At 49.7% G+C, this 19,991-nt stretch overlaps 2 protein-coding genes across 2 annotated transcripts in view; one reads left to right on the forward strand and one right to left on the reverse strand.

Moving 5' to 3' along the window:
* The first annotated feature begins 600 nt into the window (after positions 1–600).
* NAGPA (N-acetylglucosamine-1-phosphodiester alpha-N-acetylglucosaminidase) lies at positions 601–16,690 on the forward strand. The gene is made up of 10 exons (XM_060261015.1): positions 601–720; positions 3,799–4,284; positions 5,830–5,969; positions 7,027–7,135; positions 9,026–9,154; positions 10,466–10,674; positions 11,971–12,018; positions 12,204–12,332; positions 13,034–13,085; positions 14,406–16,690. Exons 1-10 carry the CDS (start codon positions 605–607, stop codon positions 14,647–14,649), a joined length of 1,662 nt encoding a protein of 553 aa, XP_060116998.1. The 5' UTR covers positions 601–604; the 3' UTR covers positions 14,650–16,690.
* Positions 16,691–18,289: 1,599 nt separating this feature from the next.
* WDR90 (WD repeat domain 90) overlaps positions 18,290–19,991 on the reverse strand; it is a 70,506-nt gene continuing 68,804 nt past the window's right edge. The window contains 1 exon segment of the mRNA XM_060260744.1: positions 18,290–19,885. Coding sequence (XP_060116727.1) covers positions 19,725–19,885 — 161 coding nt within the window. The 3' untranslated portion in view covers positions 18,290–19,724.

Raw genomic sequence — 19,991 nt, forward strand, 5'->3', positions numbered from 1 at the left:
CTTCAGGGTCATCAGAAAGTGGAGAGAGGGGAGAGAAATGTCTTCTGGGCACTCCATTATTCCCTATGGAGACCGATTCCCATAGGGTATAATGGAAAATTCATCCGTGGGTATCTGGGGGAGCTGTGTTTTGAGGAAGAGGCACCGAATTTTCAGCATAGCATCTGATACCTCTTCCCAAAATACCCTCCAATTTTCCAAAAGATTGGACCAGGGAGTCCAATTCCACGAGCCCCCAAAGAAGGTGCCCCTATCCGTCATTATTTCCTATGTAAGGAAGGCATTTAAAAGGTGTGCAGTCCCTTTAAACGTGATGGCCAGAACTCCCTTTGGAGTTCAGTGATGCTTGTCACACCCTTGCTCCCGGCTCCACCCCCAAAGTCCCCAGATATTTCTTGAATTGGACTTGGCAACCCTAGCTCAACCCCAATTGGCACAATGAAAGCAGAATTCGAGGCGACTCTGCTGCGAGCCGGACCTGCGACTTCTCGCGCCGGCCACCAGAGGGCGCAGCGGAGCCGCCGGCGGGCGACTGTCAAGTGGGGCCGGCGCGCGTGACCGGGCTGTCATGTGACCGTGCGGGAGGCTCAATGTGGCGGCTTCCATGGAGCAACTGCTGGGCGGGAAGCCGAGGCAGCTGTCAGTGGGGGCTCTGGCCGCTTTCTCCTTGGTTTCTCTCTGCTGCTGCTCTCTGGGGGTTCCGGGCAGAGAGGTCGTCTGGTGAGTGTCCAGATTTAGGGAAAGAGCTTTTGCAAACCACACCCCATATGGGTAGAACCAGGAGGGCAGCCGGGTTGGGTTGAAGCAGCAGGACAAAGTTAAGAGTCCGGTGGCACCTTTAAGACCAGCAAAGTTTAATTCTGGGTATGAGCAGTGCGCGTGCACACGACAGCTTATAAAACTTTGTTGGTCTTGAACAAGGGTGGCCCAGCTGTGGCTTAGGAGTCACATGTGGCTCTTTCATACATATTGTGTGGCTCTCAAAGCCCCCACCCCCCTGCTGGCCAGCTTGGAGAAGGCATTTGCCTCTTTAGATCCCTTCTGCATACCAAGCCAACTGGCGGCTTGGAGAATGCATTTGCAATTTGTTGTTAGATTGTTATATTGCTTTTAGATTGTATATTGTTTTATTATATGTATTTGAGTTTAATCTTGCATTATTGACTGTTGTTACCCGCCCAAAGCCCATTTGGGAAAAGGCGGGCTATATATTGAAAATAATAAATAAAATAATAAACAAATAAGTTAAAGTTGCTTTCTTTCCACCTTTCTCTCTGCCCCTCTATTTGTTTTCCTGCCTGCCTGCCTGCTTTCAAACAGCTGATGTTTATTCTATGTGGCTCTTACGTTAATAAAGTTTGGCCACCCCTTGCTATATATTATGCTACTGGTCTGTTGCTGTAAGTCAGACCCTACTCTGTCGTTTTTGCTTTGTAGAATATGCCTTGTCAATACCGAAGCTTCAGTGCAGGTCTGTTTCAGATTTCCTCTTGGTTCCAGGATTCTTCAATCCAAATCTTTTTTGCTTTGTTTATCAGATGCCCAGTCCTGGTGATTATATTGGCTTGTGCTTGGTAATCCCCTTTGAGTTCCATTGAGAAAGGCAGACTATACATCTTGTAAATAATCACAAAAATTATAAAATATTGATAAATGCTGTTTAAGAAGCACGTGCACTGCAGTCGAGTATTGTTTGCTGTGCCTCCCCCAAGGATAACTTTGATTAGAGGAAGTCTCTTTTAAACCTGTTAGCTATGGTATACTTCAGTTCCGTTCCTGCAAAGCCACATTAGTCACTTTGAAGCTGCCTGGGGATAGAACGGGGCTTAGGGGTGGAGCTGGGGTTGCCTGAATAATGTTACTAGGAATCCCACCCCCCCTGCCCCAGACATTGGTGGCAGATAGGGGTTGGGGTAGAGTTGCCAGATTTAGGTTGGGAAACTCCTGGAGATTTGGGGATGGAGCCTGGAGAGACGAGAGGGATGGGATACAGTGCCACAGAGTCCACCTTTCAAACCATCCATTTTCTCCAGGGGAACTGATCGCTGTTGTCTGGAGATGAGTTGTAATTCCAGGGGATCCCCAGGTCCCACCTGGAGGCTGGCATCCCCAGACCTCAGTGGGGTACAGTGCTCCAGAGCCCACCCTCCAAAGCATCTGTTATCTACAAGGAAACTAATATCTGTAGTCTAGAGATGAGCTGTAATTCCAGGGGATCCCCATGTCCCACCTGGAGGCTGGCATCTCAGGAAGTTCCCAACCTGGAGCTGGCAACTGTAGGTGGCCCTGCCACTAAGCAAACTAGGTGGTTGCCTAGAGCGCTGGCCATCTGGTGGTGCCAAATGGAATGCCGCCCATGTGACCTGGTGGTGTTATCAGTGCCAGAAGTTAGCCTTACCAAGGGCGTCAGACGGTCTAGGGCCAGCCCTGGGTGTTGCTGTACTTTCTCATGCAAAAGTTCCCAGGATCAGTCCTCCCGGGCATCTCCAGTTAAAAGATCTCCGGTAACAGGAACTGGGGAAGTCCAGAAAGCTGACGTCAGTCTGAGGACACCCCACACAGCCGCATGAGCCGAGAGTAGGGTTGCTAAGTCCAACCCCAGAAATATCTGGGGACTTTGGGGGTGGAGCCAGGAGACTTTGGGGGTGGAGCCAGGAGACACTGGGGTGGAGCTAGGGGGGAGGGGGGAAACAGCGCCGGGGAGCGTGGCCAGCCGCCCCGTCTCGGAGCGGGTGATGCCGCCGCGCCGCTGCCGCCTCTTCTCCACTCGCCGTGGTTGTTCCTCTGAGATGGGCTCAGCCTGAGCCCATCTCGGAGGAGCAGCCATGGCGAGTGGAGAAGAGGCAGCAGCGGCGCGGCGGCCTTGCCCGCTCCACCTCTGGGGTGGAATCAGAGGGGGGGGTGGAGGCGGGCCGGGGGCATGGCGAGCCACGAGTCCGGGTCCTAGAAGGGCCCGGATTCGCAGCTCGCCATGCTCCTGGCCTGCCTTTGCCCTCCTCTGGTTTTGCCTGCGCTGCTGCCGCCTCTTGGCTGCTCCTCCGAGATGGGCTCAGCCTGGGCCCATCTCGGAGGAGCAGCTGCGGTGGGCGGAGAGGGGGGAGCAGCTGCGGCGGCGCGGCGGCCTCGCCCGCTCTGGGATGGGGCGGCTCGCCATGCTCCCCGGCGCCATTTCCCCCCTCCCCTCGCTTCCGGTTTTTTGGGGAGCGGGGGAAGAGGGTGGAAATCCTGGGGTCCCCCGCCAGGGTGGGAGGGTTGGGAAGCCTAGCCGAGAGGATGAGGCAGCTTGTTGAATAGGCTCAGTTCAGCAGGAGCTCACAGGAGCACAGCTCCTGAACCTTCCTGACGCCCCCCCTCCTCCTCCCCACCTTGTCCATTGAATAGAGGTGCAGCTGCATAACAATCCCTGGATTAGGAGAGTAGCCAGCCAGCCAGCCACCAAGGGCTTTGCCACACCTCAGCAGCCCTTGTTAACCCCTGGAGAAGCCCACGCCACCCTTTCTCCACTTCTTATGTGATTTTGGTAGCTTGCTGGCCTTTTGACTGGGTGGGGATGTGGTCAAGGAGAGCCCCAAGTGAGTGAGGCCTGCTTGGGCTGGCTGGATCTCTAACTAGTTCGAGTAGCCCTTGCTCGCCTGGGGTTCTCCTTTTTTGCATCAGTTTGCTTTTGGCTCGGGGGGGGGGGGGCGCATGCACTTATTAGTTATGCTAATGAGCTCCACCACCTATTCTACAAAATGACCCCTGGCCACAAATGACATTAGACTGTCGTACTGACTTCTGAATCACGATTGCTTTCAGGACATCGTTGAACGATGACCTCTTGCTGCCGTATCCTCCTTCCCAACACGGCCCCCAGCACCCCTACCGGTACGTCCGAGACTGTCAGCTTGTCGTGCACGGCAACACAACGCACGAGTCCTGGCCCGCCGACAACAGCAGCATCGGCCCGCTGACCGTCACCCGTGCGTTTGTGTCCTACTTCCCTCCCGAAGGGCAGAACCGAAGGGCGGTGTATGGGCATTTCACCGTGGTGAGAGACCCTTTAAGGACATTCTCTGTGCTAGAACCCGGTGGGCAGGGGGGGTGTCTGAGCCGCACGAGAGCCACCGTGGAAGAGACCGCCAGGCTCGGGCAATGCCTTGTGGCCCAGAACGGCGGCTATTTTGACATGGACACCGGGAAGTGCCTTGGGAACGTCGTGAGTGACGGGCAGTTGGTACAGACCTCCAAAGGACTGCAGAATGCTCAGTTTGGCATCCGGCAAGATGGCACGCTGGTCGTTGGGTAAGCATCGCCGTTTTTCTCTGCCAGCGGTTCCCTCCTTACATCCAGGATGGCCAGTTGGATACAGTTTGTCAAGCCCCGATATTCCCAATAATGAGATCCTTTGTTATTTCAAATAGATGCATTTATTAGAATTCAGGTGATGTTTCACTGACTGAGTGAAACATCTGAGGAAAGACTGAGGAAATACCAGCTACACAATCACTATATAGGATAACATAAACCGTTACTAAATGGTGGCAATATTCAAACCTAAAGGTTACCAGGTTAACATAACACAATCATTCTACACTACAAAGCATTCTACCAGGGGCCTGTGAATAGATAAGAACTCTGAGAACCAGGGAGGGTGACTTGCACCTGCTAGCATGGCCTTGGGTCAGCCATAGCTCTGGCAGAGGTTGTCCTTGAAAGGGCAGCTGCTGTGAGAGCCCTCTCCAGCCCACCCACCTCACAGGGTGTCTGTTGTAGGGGAGGAAGGTAAAGGAGATTGTGAGCCGCTCTGAGACTCTTCGGAGTGGAGGACGGGATATAAATCCAATATCTTCATCTACCTCACAGGGTGTCTGTTGTGGGGGAGGAAGGGAAAGGAGATTGTGAGCCGCTCTGAGACTCTTCGGAGTGGAGGGCGGGATATAAATCCAATATCTTCATCTTCATCTTCTTCACATCTCACATTCTGCAGCAGACACAACAGGAGCCATCCTGGGTCATAAACAATAGCATGCCAGATTGCCCGGGCCAGTTAAGCAGTAAATAACAGAAGGCCTTGAGCAGCAAATAGAAAATGAAGGGGCTTGACACAGTTTTACCCAGCTTCCCTGGTGGTTTTACTCCCAAACACCCTCCATTTGTAAGTGGGGGAGGGAAAAGGTTATGCATTTTGAATGTTGCACCTCTCTGTTAAACTTGCCGCATAAAGCGTGGATGCATTTTGTACACGTGATCTGTAATTAGGATCTATTCTGGCAATAATTTGAAGAACGAAAGAAGAATAATTTGAGAAAAGTGAGAAGGCAGAAAAATCCTTTCATTGTATAATCTTCCTTAAGTCTCTGAGAAAGGTGGACAGTGCATCATACAAATAGGCAGATTCTTCGACCCTATTGATTAATTTTATTTTGAATATTTCTATACCACGTCTTTAAGAATCCTGCTTACAGCAGCTTACCATTAAAAACCACGGTATAAAACAGGGGTGGCCAAAGTTGCCTAACGTAAGAGCCACATAGAACAAATGTCAGATGTTTGAGAGCCGCAAGACACGAACATCAGATGTTTGAAAGTCGGACGGAAGGAAGGAAAAATAGATGAGGGAGGGGGAGTTAGCAAGAAAGCAACTTTAACTGCAGATTCTTTTTCCAAGTCAGTCAGTGCAGCAGTGGGGGCTTTCAAGAGCCACACAAAATGTGTGAAAGAGCCACATGTGGCGCCTGAGCCACAGTTTGGCCACCCCAGTATAAAACGTGAGCTGTTTTTAGATGTGCCAGTGAGGGGGGGGCAGACGTTTGGAAACATCTGGCCATCCTTCTTTCTTATCTCCAGCTATCTTTCTGAAGAGGAGGTCTTAGCGAAGGAGAACCCTTTCATCCAGCTGGTGAGTGGGGTGGTTTGGCTGTTGCGGGACGGCAACGTTTACGTGAATCAGAGCCAAGCCTTGGAATGCAGCAAGACCCAGGAAACAGGTGAGCGCCTGAAACCGCCGCCTCTGCCAAGGGGGGTGGGGCTGTAGCTGTAAACGGGGGCAGAGGGCTTGTAAAGAAGGCATTTATCCTCCTCTTTCCTCCTTGCGCAAGCAGTGGCTTGACTTAGGAGATGAAAATGTAAACTGTCTTTTAATCCCCAGTGATGAATGGGGGGTGGCAGGTGTTATCAACAAAAGCAAAAAAAATAAATATGAATGAGAGACAACATGCAGATCTGCTTAAAGTTACAGGGGAAGGGCTGTGGTTTTGTGGAGGAGCAGATGCTTGGCATGCAGAAGGTCCCAAGTTAAAGGCTCTAGCAGATGTCAAAGACCTCCTCCTGAGACCCTGCAGGGCCCTGCCACTCTGAGTAGACAATACGGACTTCAATGGACTGAGGGTTTGATTCTGCAGAAGGCAGCTTCATGTCTGTTTAGGGAGTGGCCGTGGTTCACCAACTGAGCCTCTGCTTGGCATGCAGAAGGTCCCAGGTTCAATCCCCAATAATGATCCAGTAGGAGGTAGTGTGAAGGACCTCTGCCCGAGACCCTGGAGAGCGGCTGCCGGTCCGAGTAGACAAGGCTGACTTCGATGGGCCACAGGTCTGATGCAGTATAAGGTGACTTCATGTGACCTGGCATTTCTTGTCTCCGAATTTGGGTTTTAATGTTGGCATTTAAAAAGAAGACGACCGTAGATTTATACCCTGTCCTTCTCTCTGAATCAGAGTCTCAGAGCGGCTCACAATCTCCTTTATCTTCCTTCCCCACCACAGACACCCTGTGAGGTGGGTGGGGCTGAGAGGGCTCTCCCAGCAGCTGCCCTTTTAAGGACAACCTCTGCGAGAGCTATGGCTAACTCAAGACCATTCCAGCAGGTGCAAGTGGAGGAGTGGGGAATCAAACCCGGTTGTCCCAGATAAGAGTCCGCACACTTAACCACTACACCAAACTGAGTTTGAGGACTTCAGGAGAGGATTTTGCCAAACAATATATATGTATATATTTTTGCAGAATGACTTGTTTGTCTTCTCCTTCTGTCTCTCTTCCCCTGGCAGGGACTTTTGACACCTTCATCAACATTGTGTCTGCCAGGACGGCTGTGGGACACGATAAAGAGGGGCGCTTGGTCCTATTGCACGTGGATGGCCAGACAGGTGGAAGGGGGTAAGGCCACGTGTCACACATTAACACCCCCGTCCAAATATTTATTTAATGCATTTTGATCCTGCCTTTCCTCTGTGGTTGCCAGGTCTAGACTGAGTACCGGTAATTCCTGGCGGCTTGGAGGTGGAACCTGGGCGGGGTTTGGGTAGAGAAGAGGGAACTCAGTGGGGGTACAACATGGTGGAATCTTCCCTCCTAAGTGGCCTTTTCCTCCAGGAGAACTCATCTCTGTAGTCTGGAGTTCAGTTGTAATTCCAGGAGACATCCAGGTCCTACCTGGAGGTTGCCAACCCTGCTTTCCTCCAAGTTGAGCCCTCCTGCATCCGTCTCCTCCATTTTATCCTCACAACACCCCTGCAAGGTTGGTTAGGCTCAGGGGTGGAATTCCAGCAGGAGCTCCTTTGCATTTTAGGCCACACACCCCTGATGTAGCCAATCCTCCAAGAGCTTACGAAAAAGAGCCTTGTAAGCTCTTGGAGGACTGGCCACATCAGGGGTGTGTGGCCTAATATGCAAAGAAGCTCCCGCTAGAATTCCCCCCCCCCCCCGGTTGGGCTGAGGGAGTGTGATTGGCCAAGGCCATCTCCCCATGGGGATATGTCCCTAAAATCTCCTGGATTTCAGTGTGGCGCTGTTCACCCCTCCTCCAAGATGGCTGTCTCATTCAGCCGTTCCCATTACAGAAGCTGACTGGATCAAAACCAAAAATCCTAACACTCAGTATGAACGTATGAAGCCGCCTTATACTAAATCAGACCCTCCTCGGTCCATCAAAGTCAGTATTGTCTACTCAGACTGGCAGCGGCTCTCCTGGGTTTCAAGCTGAGGTTTTTCACACCTAGTTGCCTGGACCCTTTCTAGTTGGAATGCTGAGGATTGAACCTGGGGCCTTGTGCTTACCAAGCAGATGCTCCACCACTGAGGCACCGTCCCTCCCTATGAGCTGTAATGATCCTGATTAAGCACTTTGGAAGACAGCTCTGTTAGGGCCGCAGTTGATCGACTCAGCTTTTGTTATTGGCAGTCGTAATTGAGTTCTTAGATTCTTAGCTTTTGATGGGTTTCATAATTGTTGTTTTATTGCGGTTTTATCATATAAGGCCTCATTTTGGGCAGGAGCTCACAGGAGCGGAGCTCTGGAACCTCTACAAATTATTGTGCTCTTTCTCTCTTTAACACACACACCACCACCCCAATACTCGCTTCTGGGCTCCATCGTTCAACCCCTCTGTGAGAATTTTGTTGAACTCTTAAGATTTGACAAACTTTCTAATATTTTTCTCCATAAAAAATGGGAAAATAACCAAAAAATTGCAAGCAGACAGATGGAAATTTTCATTGTGCCGCCGTGGCCACGCAGGAGAAGGAATTTTAAGAAGTACGATAGGAGTGAGTTTGAGGATGACAATTCTAATTCCAGGAGCATTTTAAGGTAGATGCTGAGCTGATATAATTAGTCCACCTTCTGGTGACGTCAGGGGTGTGTGGCCTATGCAAACGAGCGATGCAAATGAGTTGTGCCAATGAGCTTCGGCACCTCTTTTTCTACAAAATGACCCCTGAGAATAAGTAAATTTAATTGATTGCATTGATTTTGTATCCTGCTGTCGCTCGGGCTCTGAGCAGTATACCCCTTTCCCCAAAGCGCATGCCTGTCCCCCGTTTCAGTCATTTAGAGCATTTTGAGCTCCACAAGGGAGAAAGATGGCTGATCAATGTTTTAAATAATAATAATAAGAGAAGTGAATGGCGTGGTGGACTGGAATTCACACTGGGCTGGGGGGGAGGGGTGGAGAATCCTTCGGAGATCTTTTGGCATCCCGTCGCAAGGGGTCATTTTGCCCCGCTAGGTTGTTCTTCACCTGATTTCCTCCGTTTTTCACTGCACAGCCTCAGTCTCTGGGAGATGGCGGCTTTTCTGAAGCAGCAGGGAGTGGTCAATGCGATCAACCTGGATGGTGGAGGGTCCGCCACCCTCGTCTTAAATGGGACCCTTGCCAGTTACCCTTCTGACCACTGGTAGGTGTTTGCCAGCTTGTTCCTCTCTCCCCTCCCCTCTTTATCCAATAAAAGCTCTACATCAAGTTTTGAGCCGCGGATTGCTATTGCTGATCGCTTATCACTCAATAGACAAAAGGAGTTAAAAAAAACAAAAACCGCAACCGCTAGAGTTCTTTTTGGCTCCCTGTCAGAAAGTAAAAAGGTAATTTAGTCATAGGAATATGTATCGAGATGAACACGGTAAGATATAGTGCCTCCTGAGATTGGTATACAAAGGATACTCAGAAGGTATTAGGGTGTGTGTTAATTCATTCAATGAAATAACTCCTAAACATTAAGAAGAACTTCTTGATAGAGTGGTTCCTCAGTGGAACAGCTTCCTCGGGAGGTGGTGGGCTCTCCTCCTAAGTTGAGTTCGTGTGAGCTAGCTCACAGCTTTTTAGCCTTTGGCTCACACATTTTTGGCTTAGCTCAGGAAGGATGACCCCAGAGCACACTAATTTATGCAGGAGCTCCCAACTTTAATGCCAGTAGCTCGTGAAGTAGAATTTTTGCTCACAGGACTCTGCAGCTTAGAGGGAACATTTCTTTGTAGGTTTTTAAACAGAGGCTAGATCAGTCGTGTCAAAACATGCAGCCTATAGGCTGGATCAGGCTCCTATCAAGCCCGCAAGCAAGTCTGCTTCCTTCTCCCTCTCTTGCTTCTTTCTGTGTCACAGCTTGCTTTGCCAGGTTTTCTCAATTGCACAGGAGCTACAGAGCAAAGCCTCTGTTTTCCCCATTGGCTGAGGCTCCACTCTTGGGGAGGAAGTGGGAGGCGGAAAGGAGAGCTCGCTTTGATACTGACCACAATATTGCAAGCGTGCTCATACGTGAAGCATGTTTTATTTTATTGGGGGTTTCTGCTTGTTTTAAAAGGTGGGGATATTTGTGAACGCCCTGCATTGTGCAGGGGGCTGGACTAGATGACCCTGGAGGTCCCTTCCGGCTCTTATGATTCTGTGATATGTGCTATCACGTCGATCTTACCCAAGGGACAGGAAAACTGTTTGCCAGCTCTCGGGAGTTAGAGGGAAGGAAGGGGAACACACCCAGCCAGCGATAGCCGCCCTTGAACACAGAACAGTCGCCCACCAAACCTGTTTGGAGGCCAACGGTAGCTCTCCAGATGTTTTTTTGCCTACAATTCCCATCAGCCCCAGCCAGCATGGCCAATGGCTGGTGTTGATGGGAGTTGTAGGCAAAAAAACATCTGGAGAGTGACCATTGGCTCCCCTGCCCTAGACAATGAATTAATTACAGCAGGATTACTCTGTTCTCCGTCCGCAGCCAGCCAGACCCCATGTGGCGTTGCGCTCGCCAGATTTCGACTGTCGTGTGTGTCCACGAGCCTCTATGCCACCCTGCAGACTGCAGTGGCCACGGACGCTGTGTGCTTGGGGAGTGCCACTGCAGCGGAGCTTACTGGAGCGGGCCTGCCTGCGACATCTTGGACTGCGGCCCTTTCAACTGCACTCCGCATGGGACATGTACAGAAAGTAAGTCTGGTGGGGGTGGCTGCCTGCTAGGAAGCAGGATATAAGTGGGGAAGGGCCGTGGCTCAGTGGCAGAGCCTCCACTTGGCATGCAGAAGGTCCCAGGTTCAATCCCCGGCATCGCCAGGTAAAAGATCAAGCAGAAGGTGCCGTGAAAGACCCCCGAGAGCTGCTGCCAGTCTGAGAAGACAAGGCTGACCTTGATGGACCAAGATCCAGAGGAGTTCAGCCGTGTTAGTCTGTTGCTGCAAAACGGTAAAAGGGTCCTTTAAGACGAACAAATTTTATTGTAGCATCAGCTTTCGGGAAAGGCAGCTCTTTTTGTCAGTGGCATGCACCTGATGAAGAGAGCTGTGCTTTTCAAAAGCTTATGCTGTGACAAAGATTTGTTTGGTCTTAAAGGTGCTACTGGATTCTTTGCTTGATGAACCAAGGCTCTGATTCAACAGAGAGCAGACTCATGTCTTCAGGACACTAAATAACTAACTCCAGGTGGCTTAAAGAACACAGGATGAGGCGTCCCAGTCTGGAGGGCAGATATCTCAGGAAAGCGTGTTTCCAGCGGCACCCTACTGATAGCGCAGGCTAGCTGATCCCGTGAGGTCTCAGAAGCTAAGCAGAGTCAGCCCTGTTTAGTATTTGGAAGGGCGACCCCCAAAGAATACCAGGGGTGTAACGCAAAGGCCGGCAACGACAGACCACCTCTGAACTTTCTCTTGGTTTAAAAACAAGTCTAGCTCGCCACCTATTGGCGCATAACGCTAAAGGAGCTAGAATTTGTGGCTGCCAGACAATTTTAGGATCTCCTGGCTACACTACACACACGCTCATGAATTATCACCCCTGTAAAGCACAGAGTTGGGCTAGCAGCGCTGTCCCCAGCTTGAAGTCCGGTCCGGAACACGGGGCTCAAGAAAGCACGTTGCTGCCGATGACATCGTTTCAGAAGCGCATGCCCTGGCCCCGCGGATGGACCTCCTGATGGCACCTGGGGTGACACAGAGTGTTGGACTGGATGGGCCATTGGCCTGCTCCAACATGGTTTCTCTTATGTTCTTATGCTCAATTAACAGTGTATCTGTATTCTTTACCAAGCACAACGGTTGTTGCCAGGTTGAGGCAGGAGCCAAGCGTTTGTATGAAGAAAAGCAGCGACACATCAAACAGGAACCCTAAATTCCCTTTTTAAAAAAAAAAAAAAAGGAGCATGAACTTTTAAGTGCCCCAGTCCTGAGACAGTGCCCCTCCCAACCCCTGGCCTCGCTCATCTTGACTCTTTCCTCTTTCTCCTCCTTGCAGTGGGGTGTCTCTGCGATGCCGGCTGGATGGGCCCGAATTGCAGCCAAGGTAGCGGAGTGTCTCTGTTCATTGTCTCGATCTCAGAGGGAGGCAGTCCAGACCCCAGTCTTTTAGCCAAGTGACTCGGGGAAGCCCTTTGTGCAGCCAGCCCCTGACCCCCAGAATGTGTTAAACAGGCAGCTTCACGTGGGTCCGTCCTGATGTACTTGGGGGGGGGGTGTCTCTCTGAACAGCCTGTGCAAATGGTTCCTACGGAGATGGGTGCTCCCAGAGATGCCTTTGCCTGAACGGTGGTTGGTGTGACCCCGTGCAAGGGTCGTGCATCTGCTTGACTGGCTACCAAGGAACTCTCTGTGAAGAAGGTAAGACCTTTTGGCTAGAAGCGGTCATCTTTGCGGGGAGGATTTGGCTCCAGGACCTTTTAGCTTAGTCTCTCTGCCCACTCAAATTCCAATAATTTATGAGCTGACCAATCTGTGCAAGAACTTTTCTTTCTCTCTCCCGTTCTTCCCTGATATTTTTGTATTTGTGTGGGTGTGGGTGTACTTGGAAGTCATGGTGACCCCTGGTGACTGACCCCGATTGGGGGCTTGGAGGATATTCAGGGAGGTGGCTGAATAGAGCCTGCCCCTGCCCTCCCGACTGCTGGTATTTCAAGGTCTCCCATCCACGTTCTGATCTGTGCAAGAATGTCATGCTCTCCTGCCCTGTTATGACATTTACCAATCTGGAACGCAGATTGGAAAAGGGGGAGATAAGAGGTAGACTCCAGAGACCATGTGTGAGAGAGAGAGATTTGGAGCATCCCCTGAAGATGAACACAGAGACCTTGAGAGACTGAGCTAGAGGCAAAGAGAGACCGAGAGTCTGAGACAGAGTGAGGGAGACACAGATCCTGAGAGAGAGACAGAGGCAGAGACTGACTGAGATGGACAGTTGGAGAGACCTCACCCCTAATGCTACAATTCCAGTATTCCACCATCTTGGGATTTTGTTTTTCTGTCCACATGCATAGATAAATAAGCCCTTCCCACTGAGTTACGCTTCTCTCTTTCTTTTCCAGCCACGCAGCGTTTGCTGAATGCCAGTCGTAACTCTGAACTTATTTTCACAGAGTAAGTGTGGCGCTTTCCTTCTTGTTAAAGGTAAAGGTAGTCCCCCTGTGCAAGCACCAGTCGTTTCCGACTCTGGGGTGACGTGGCATCAAGTTCCTTCTCGTTGTGGAGTCCCAAATTTCTGGCTGGAGAGAGTCAAGAGATGTTGTTTTCCTTCAGCTGGTGTGGCTCGGTCATCTCTGGTTAAAAATCGTCTCTCCTCGCTGGGAGGCCTTGGAGAAGTCATATTCTTCTTCCAGGCTGAGAAAGTTGAAGTCTTTTGACAGAGGGGGGAAGGACCAAAAGATCAGGGGAGAAAACCCTCTTTGTCTGAAATTACTTTGCAGGGTATTTTTTATTTTCCCTCCTGCTTTTCAGTCAATGGTCATCTTCAGATTTGACTTAGACGTCTCCGGCCCTGAAGCTTGCAAAATAACGCTTGCCCTGATCATTCTAAGATGAATGGCCCCTTTAAAACACCCCCCCTCCCTTTAGATAGAGCAGGGGGATTCATTACAAATGGAGCTAAAACGTCTGGATTTTTGATTGTAAAGTTTTGACGCTAATAATTCATAGGGCTTTTTTTGCACGTTGTCATTTTCCTCGCCTGTAAGTTCCTGTTTCTTGGGGAGCTTTTCTGCACGTGTTTTGCTACCCTTGATGGTCAGTTTGATATCACAACAGTTTATGTCTGGTGTGTCTCCCTGCAAATGGGGTTTTTTATGTTGGGACATAAACCTGTACATCAAATCGACCAATGGAGCAGAGGTGGCCAAACTGTGGCTTGGGAGCCACTTGTGGCTCTTTCACACATATTGTGTGGCTCTTGAAGGCATTTCTCTCTTTAAATCACTTCTCCAAGCCAAGCCAGCCAGCAGTTTGGAGAATGCATTTAAAGTTAAAGTTGCTTTCTTTCCACCTCTTCCTCCCTCCCCCATCTATTTTCCTTTCTTCCTTCCAACATCTGACATTCATGTCTTGTGGCTCTCAAGCATCTGTTATTTATTCAATGCGGATCTTAGGTTAAGCAAGTTTGGCCAGCCCTGCAATAGAGGGATCAAAACGCATGCAGAACGGGGGCGGGGGTGGGGGGAATCTGAAGAAACAAAGATTTACGAGAGAGAGAAATGACAATGTGGAAAATCCAGTGACAAAAGCATACACAGCGCTGCAGGATGTGTGAAAGAGCTGTAGCAGTTTTCTGTTGGAAATTATTTTCCCTTTATTCTTTTAGTCTGAGGCTCCAGCTGGAAATGCAGAAGCTCAGCTCAGCTGGGGCAGCTGGTTCCTTCTCCGTCTCAAAAGCCCACTAACAAACGCTTGTGTTTTGTTTGGTTCTAGGAGAACCTGGATCGCTATAACCTCAGTCCTGGCTCTCCTGCTTCTGCTCAGCGCCGTGGGAAATGCCAAACTCCTCTTCTGCCGGTCCACGGGACGACAGAACCGGAGCAAGTACACCTATCAGCCGCTGGAGGAAATGAACGGGGAGTCAGCCCACATTTACTCGGCCGCAGCATGGAAGAACGAAGATGACGCAGCGGACGAGTGGGACCCAGACCAGGCAGAGGCAGTCGAAAGCATCTGATTGTCGGTCCGAAGGAGGCTTCCGTGTTTCTGGGGCAGGCCGGCCGGCATCTTCCAGAGATCTGCTTTAATGTGCAAGCCGGCTGCTCTTCTTGTTTGCAAAAGACTGGCTGCTGTCGCAAGGATTTCTCCGCTGGGGAAAATGAGCCCGTGCCAATTCCCAACTCCATCCCAAGACCCCTTGGGTCGCTGAGCTGGAAAAGCCAACAAACGCCCCCCTGCTGGGGGGTGGCTTGGAAAAATCCTGTTGTTTTGCAGTCTGTGAACAGAACCTAAAGTGTCTCGTGAAAACACTGGGTTTACCGGATCCTGCCGCTTGTAGTCGCCGTTGCAACGACATTGGGATCGAAGAGGCTCAGTGTCTTCTTTCACTGGAGCAGGATTGTAATGCTTGGAGGCTACGGCGGCAAGAATGCAGAGGTCTGATCCTGCTTTATTGAAGCCAGAGCCTCAGCCAGGCATTCGTCTTGGGGGAAGCCCACTTCTGGCCTTAGCTTTCCCCAGCGGCATGCCTAAAAAAATCCATCGTCAGGAAAAACAGTCCTCAAGGGAAATAACTGCCATTTAGCCACTAGGGGGCAGCAAGCGTACATTACCCTTGAACAAAGCAGGAGTCAAGCGGCACCTTTAAGACCAACCTGTTTTTATTTAGAACGTCAGCTTTCGTGTGCTCTTAAGCACACTTCATCAGACGAGGAATCCAGCACAGTGAGCAAAGCCATACATAGCTGAGCAGAGCCATACAGAGCTGGTAGGCAGTGGCCCAGAATGCAACATGGTACAGATTTAAGAACCAAGGACAGTGAAGTAAAATTATCTGGTAGGCAGTGGTTTAGAATGTAAAATGTCATTGTACCATTTTACATTCTAAACCACTGCCTACCAAATAATTTTACTTCACTGTCCTTGGTTCTTAAATCTGTACCATGTTGCATTCTGGGCCACTGCCTATCACCTATATATGGCTCTGCTCAGCTATGTATGGCTTTGCTCACTGTGCTGGAATCCTCGTCTGAGGAAGTGTGCTTAAGAGCACACGAAAGCTTACGTTCTAAATAAAAACTGGTTGGTTTTAAAGGTGCCGCTTGACTCCTGCTTTGTTCAACTGCTTCAGACCAACACGGCTGCCCGCTCGGATCTATATACATTACCCTTCTCCCTTTTTAATTTATGATGCAAAATGCACACCATAATACAAAAGGAAATGAGTAAAAAAAAAGGGGGGGGACATTAGGAGCAAGCTTATTGAAAAATAAAGAAGACTGGACCTCTCCTACCACGTCAACTGTGGAACCTTTCTTGGCAACCTGCTAGTGGAAACAAAAAGCCGGACAATGACGCAGCAGTTACATTCGTTGTCTTAAAGCACTAAAAGACATATGCAGTAAAGACATTCCACAGGAATACATATTTTGCTGTTGGGGTGATGGTGGCGGTGAGCATTTTGGGTTTTGGTGTTGCTAGATCTTCTTTACAGGATTTTGACTCACAGTCGACAGTTGGAATAGATGTGCCTATGAAATGCAGCCATGTTTACAGAGTTCTACCGGCCAGCAGAGCTGGGTAAGCCAAATGGACTTTGGAAAAGCCACAAAGAAGGGCGATTCCTTGGGAAGGAATTCAGGTAATGACAGCTGGAAAAGAAAAGGGTTTTTCCCCCGTCATGACTTCTACTTTGAACGCTTTCTTTAGCTTATCAGAGCGGTACCTATGAATGTCTCTCATTTGATTTTTTTTAAAAAACTAATATATTTTAAAAGATGTAAGTATTTCTTAAGAGCGAGCAACCTGACTGGAACTTATTTTGAAAACAGAACTTTACCTGAGCCAGAAGAATTAACCCTTTGGGTACAATGTGCACTCTTTTTTTTTGTCCCAGCTGCCAAAGACAGAGACCTCCATATCCCAAGGGGGTGTTGCGTGTGCTTCATAATCTATTTTGCTATCTCTAAAATATTAAGGAAAGACTTGAACGAACTTGGCATTCGCAACCGGTGTGGGGACTGACTTTGTCTATTAAATGGACATTTTTCTTCCTTGAATTGTGTAAATCATTCTATGTGCAAATGGGCCCCGCTTGTTAGAACGGAGCAGTCGGGTTTGAACGGATAAAAGGAAGTCCTTCTTCACCCAAAGAGTGATTAACGTAGAATTCACTGCCACAGGAGGTGGTGGCAGCTGCAAGCATGGACAGCTTCAAGAGGGGATTGGATAAGCATATGGAGCAGAGGTCCATCAGTGGCTATTAGCCACAGCGTATTGTTGGAACTTTCTGTCTGGGGCAGTGATGCTCTGTATTCTTGGTGCTTGGGAGGGGCAACAGTGGGAGGTCTTCTAATGTCCTGGCCCCACTGATGGACCTCCTGATGGCACCTGGGTTTTTTGGCCACTGTGAGACACAGGATGTTAGACTGGATGGGTCATTGGTCCGATCCAACATGGCTTCTCTTATGTTCTTGTTGCCTTGGTCCAATGAGAAAGCTCTGGGAAAGCTGGAGAGAGGGGAAGAGCAAACGCTTCTTTGGCAAGGGGTGGGAAGCAGAGCCTTGTTTTCAGTTATCTGCTGTATGAAGTCAGACATAATTGGGGGGAGAGCACTTTTTCCCCTCAACCCCGAGGCATATATCCGGCTTTCTTTGGGGCCTGTGGCTCCTCCCTTCCACCAGTCGTTCCCGTTCCGTTGAAGGGACTTTGGTTCCTTTGATTTGGGCTTTTGAGACTTGAAAATATATATCTTTGAACGAAAAGGCGCTTCCTGTGAGCTTGCAGCTTCCCTCCCACCTGTGCAAGCCGTCTTCCGCTTTAGAAAGCTGCCTTTGGGTTTCCTCCGCTAACTGGGGCTGCACACCTAGAGAGAGGAGACTGGACAGCTGAAAAAATGTCTGGAAATGAGCAAAAAACTGGCATATTTCTGCTTGTGCTTGAATTGTCACAAGCCACAGCCGATTTTGGGTGATCCCATCATTTTTTCAAGGCAAGAGATATTCAGAGGTGGTTGGACATGCCTGCCTTCTGGACAGTGACACAGCGATTCCTCAGTGGAAGAGGCTTCCTTGGGAGGTGGTGGGCTCTCCTTCCTTGGCGGTTTTGAAACAGAGGCTAGATGGCCATCTGACAGCAATGAAGATCCTGTGAATTTAGGGGGGAGGTGTTTGTGCGTTTAGAGCAGTTCCTCAGTGGAACAGGCTTCCTCCTCGGGAGGTGGTGGGTTCTCCTTCCTTGGCGGTTTTGAAACAGAGGCTAGATGGCCATCTGACAGCAATGAAGATCCTGTGAATTTAGGGGGAGGTGTTTGTGCGTTTAGAGCAGTTCCTCAGTGGAACAGGCTTCCTCCTCGGGAGGTGGTGGGTTCTCCTTCCTTGGCGGTTTTGAAACAGAGGCTAGATGGCCATCTGACAGCAATGAATATCCTGTGAATTTGCGGTAGGTCTTTGTGGGTTTCCTGCACTGTGCAGGGCTTTGGACTAGATGACCCTGGAGGTCCCTTCCAACTCTGTGATTCTATGACTTCCATGGGGGGGGGGGGTGTCTCCAATTTAAAGAACTAACCAGGGTGCACTGTACCTAGCTTCCAAGACTCTGCATCCAGGGCAGAGTATTTCCTTTTCGAAACAGCAAACACTTTTACTTAATACGGCCAATGTGGTGCTTCACAATCCTTTATTTCCATAGAGCTCTGAATGAAGAAAAAAAAACCCCACAGGTTTGAAATACAAAAGAACACCAATCTATTAGGAACCCAGTTCAACAGAAGCAGAGCGGCATCCGCGTTTGCTATAGAAAACACAAGTAAAATATAATTGTGTGGTTTTGATATTAACTGCTTTCCCACCCCCACCCCCTTTACCAGCTCTGTGCCCCCCAAGAGGAGAAAGCTGGGGCTCCATTCTCAGCTGCATTTCTAAAACCTAAACAGAGATGGTGCTTGCAAACGCAGAGTATAAAAATATTCTAGTTTCTTTGTTGATAGACAATGAAAAATATTCTTGTATAAAAGTTAAGTGTTACAACAACAACCAGAGGGCAAATTTGTACTCCCAGTCTGTTGTGTGTGTGTGTGGGGGGGGGGGGTTCTTTATTGTTGCTGCTTGTTTTTGTGATTTTATACAAATCGCTGCCACAGCTAAGAAAATGCAGCTATCCCAGAGTCAAAAAAGCCAGATTCCTTTTGGGCTTGCTCATCCTTGACAGTATCTCTTGCTAAGGCACACCTGCAAAATTAAAACTTAGTACGGGCGAGGATGAGCAAGGAAAAAGGACTCTGTTTTTAGGGGGAAAGGTACATTAATGCACTTGCATGTTTGTGTATACACCCCCCCCCCCAATGCCAGCAATCTGGCATCTCCAGCCAACTCATATACTGTTGAAGAAATACTACCTGTTCTTCCTTTCTCAGGTGAGAGTCCCCAAAACTGCTTTTGAGTATCAAACTCCCTCCTTTTCTCCGCTGGGAGGTGGAATGCTATGAATGGGACAACCTGGCCTTGACTGAAGGTGTTGGTCTTTTAAAAAAAAAAAAAAAAAGAAAAAAGAACGGTGGCCAAGGAAGGCCCCCTGCCCCGCTCAGGGGAAAGAGTTCAGTTAAAAACGTCCTTTGTTTTTGCCCCTGAATCAGAGCAGAAACCTTCTCTGGGCCACCCACTCAAAGGGGCGCTCGAAAAATCACCTGCTCCCCCTTGAGCAAGCAGACAAACAAGACCAGGCCGAGATTCCGGGGAAATACAGAGAAGGGAGCGAATCTACGGCCCCCGAAGCAAGGAAGGGTAATGACTCACGGGAATCCAGAGACAGACACAAAAGTTTAGAGAATGTCTCTCCTTCCCTCAGGCTTTTTAAGGGCTGGCTATGAGCCGTGCTGCGCATCTCTTCTACCCCCAGGCATCCGGGGTCGGAACCAAGATGCAACCTCCTTTCTTCCTGTGGACGGTTCTCTCGGCTTCAACGTCTTGGATCCTGCTGGTGATTTACAGTTGAGCTGCTGGTTTCCAGTACCAAGAGCTAGAGGCACGGTGGTGGTGGAGTCTTTCTCTGCCCGGCTCCAGGCCAGAGGTGGGAGCACAGCTGGAAGCAACGGCCTCAGCATCCGTTCCGGACTTCCCACACCAAGATCTCGTTATAGGAAGTGGTGAAGAGGCGGTTCCCCAAGGGGGTGAACCTGCAGAGGCAGACGGCGTCGTCGTGCCCCCGGTAGTCTTGCTCAGTCTTCGCCATGTGGTTGATCAGCCTCAGGACCCGCTCTGTGGGAGAAGCAAAGGGGTAAAATTAGGCAAGATGCATTTAGGCAGGGTGACTGCAATGGTGTGGGAAGCATGCATAGGTCTCAGAACAGAGTGTTCTGAAAAC

Source organism: Heteronotia binoei, chromosome 20 (genome assembly GCF_032191835.1).
Source record: "Heteronotia binoei isolate CCM8104 ecotype False Entrance Well chromosome 20, APGP_CSIRO_Hbin_v1, whole genome shotgun sequence".
In the NCBI taxonomy this organism is placed as follows: domain Eukaryota; kingdom Metazoa; phylum Chordata; class Lepidosauria; order Squamata; family Gekkonidae; genus Heteronotia; species Heteronotia binoei.

What these genes read in the sequence shown, in the direction of transcription:
- NAGPA (XM_060261015.1), top strand. Translation starts at nt 605, where the DNA reads ATGGAGCAACTGCTGGGCGGGAAGCCGAGGCAGCTGTCAGTGGGGGCT. An exon ending in CAGCAAGACCCAGGAAACAG is followed by an intron (nt 5,970 to 7,026) that starts GTGAGCGCCTGA and finishes TTCCCCTGGCAG; the next exon opens with GGACTTTTGACACCTTCATC. An exon ending in AGGAACTCTCTGTGAAGAAG is followed by an intron (nt 12,333 to 13,033) that starts GTAAGACCTTTT and finishes TTTCTTTTCCAG; the next exon opens with CCACGCAGCGTTTGCTGAAT.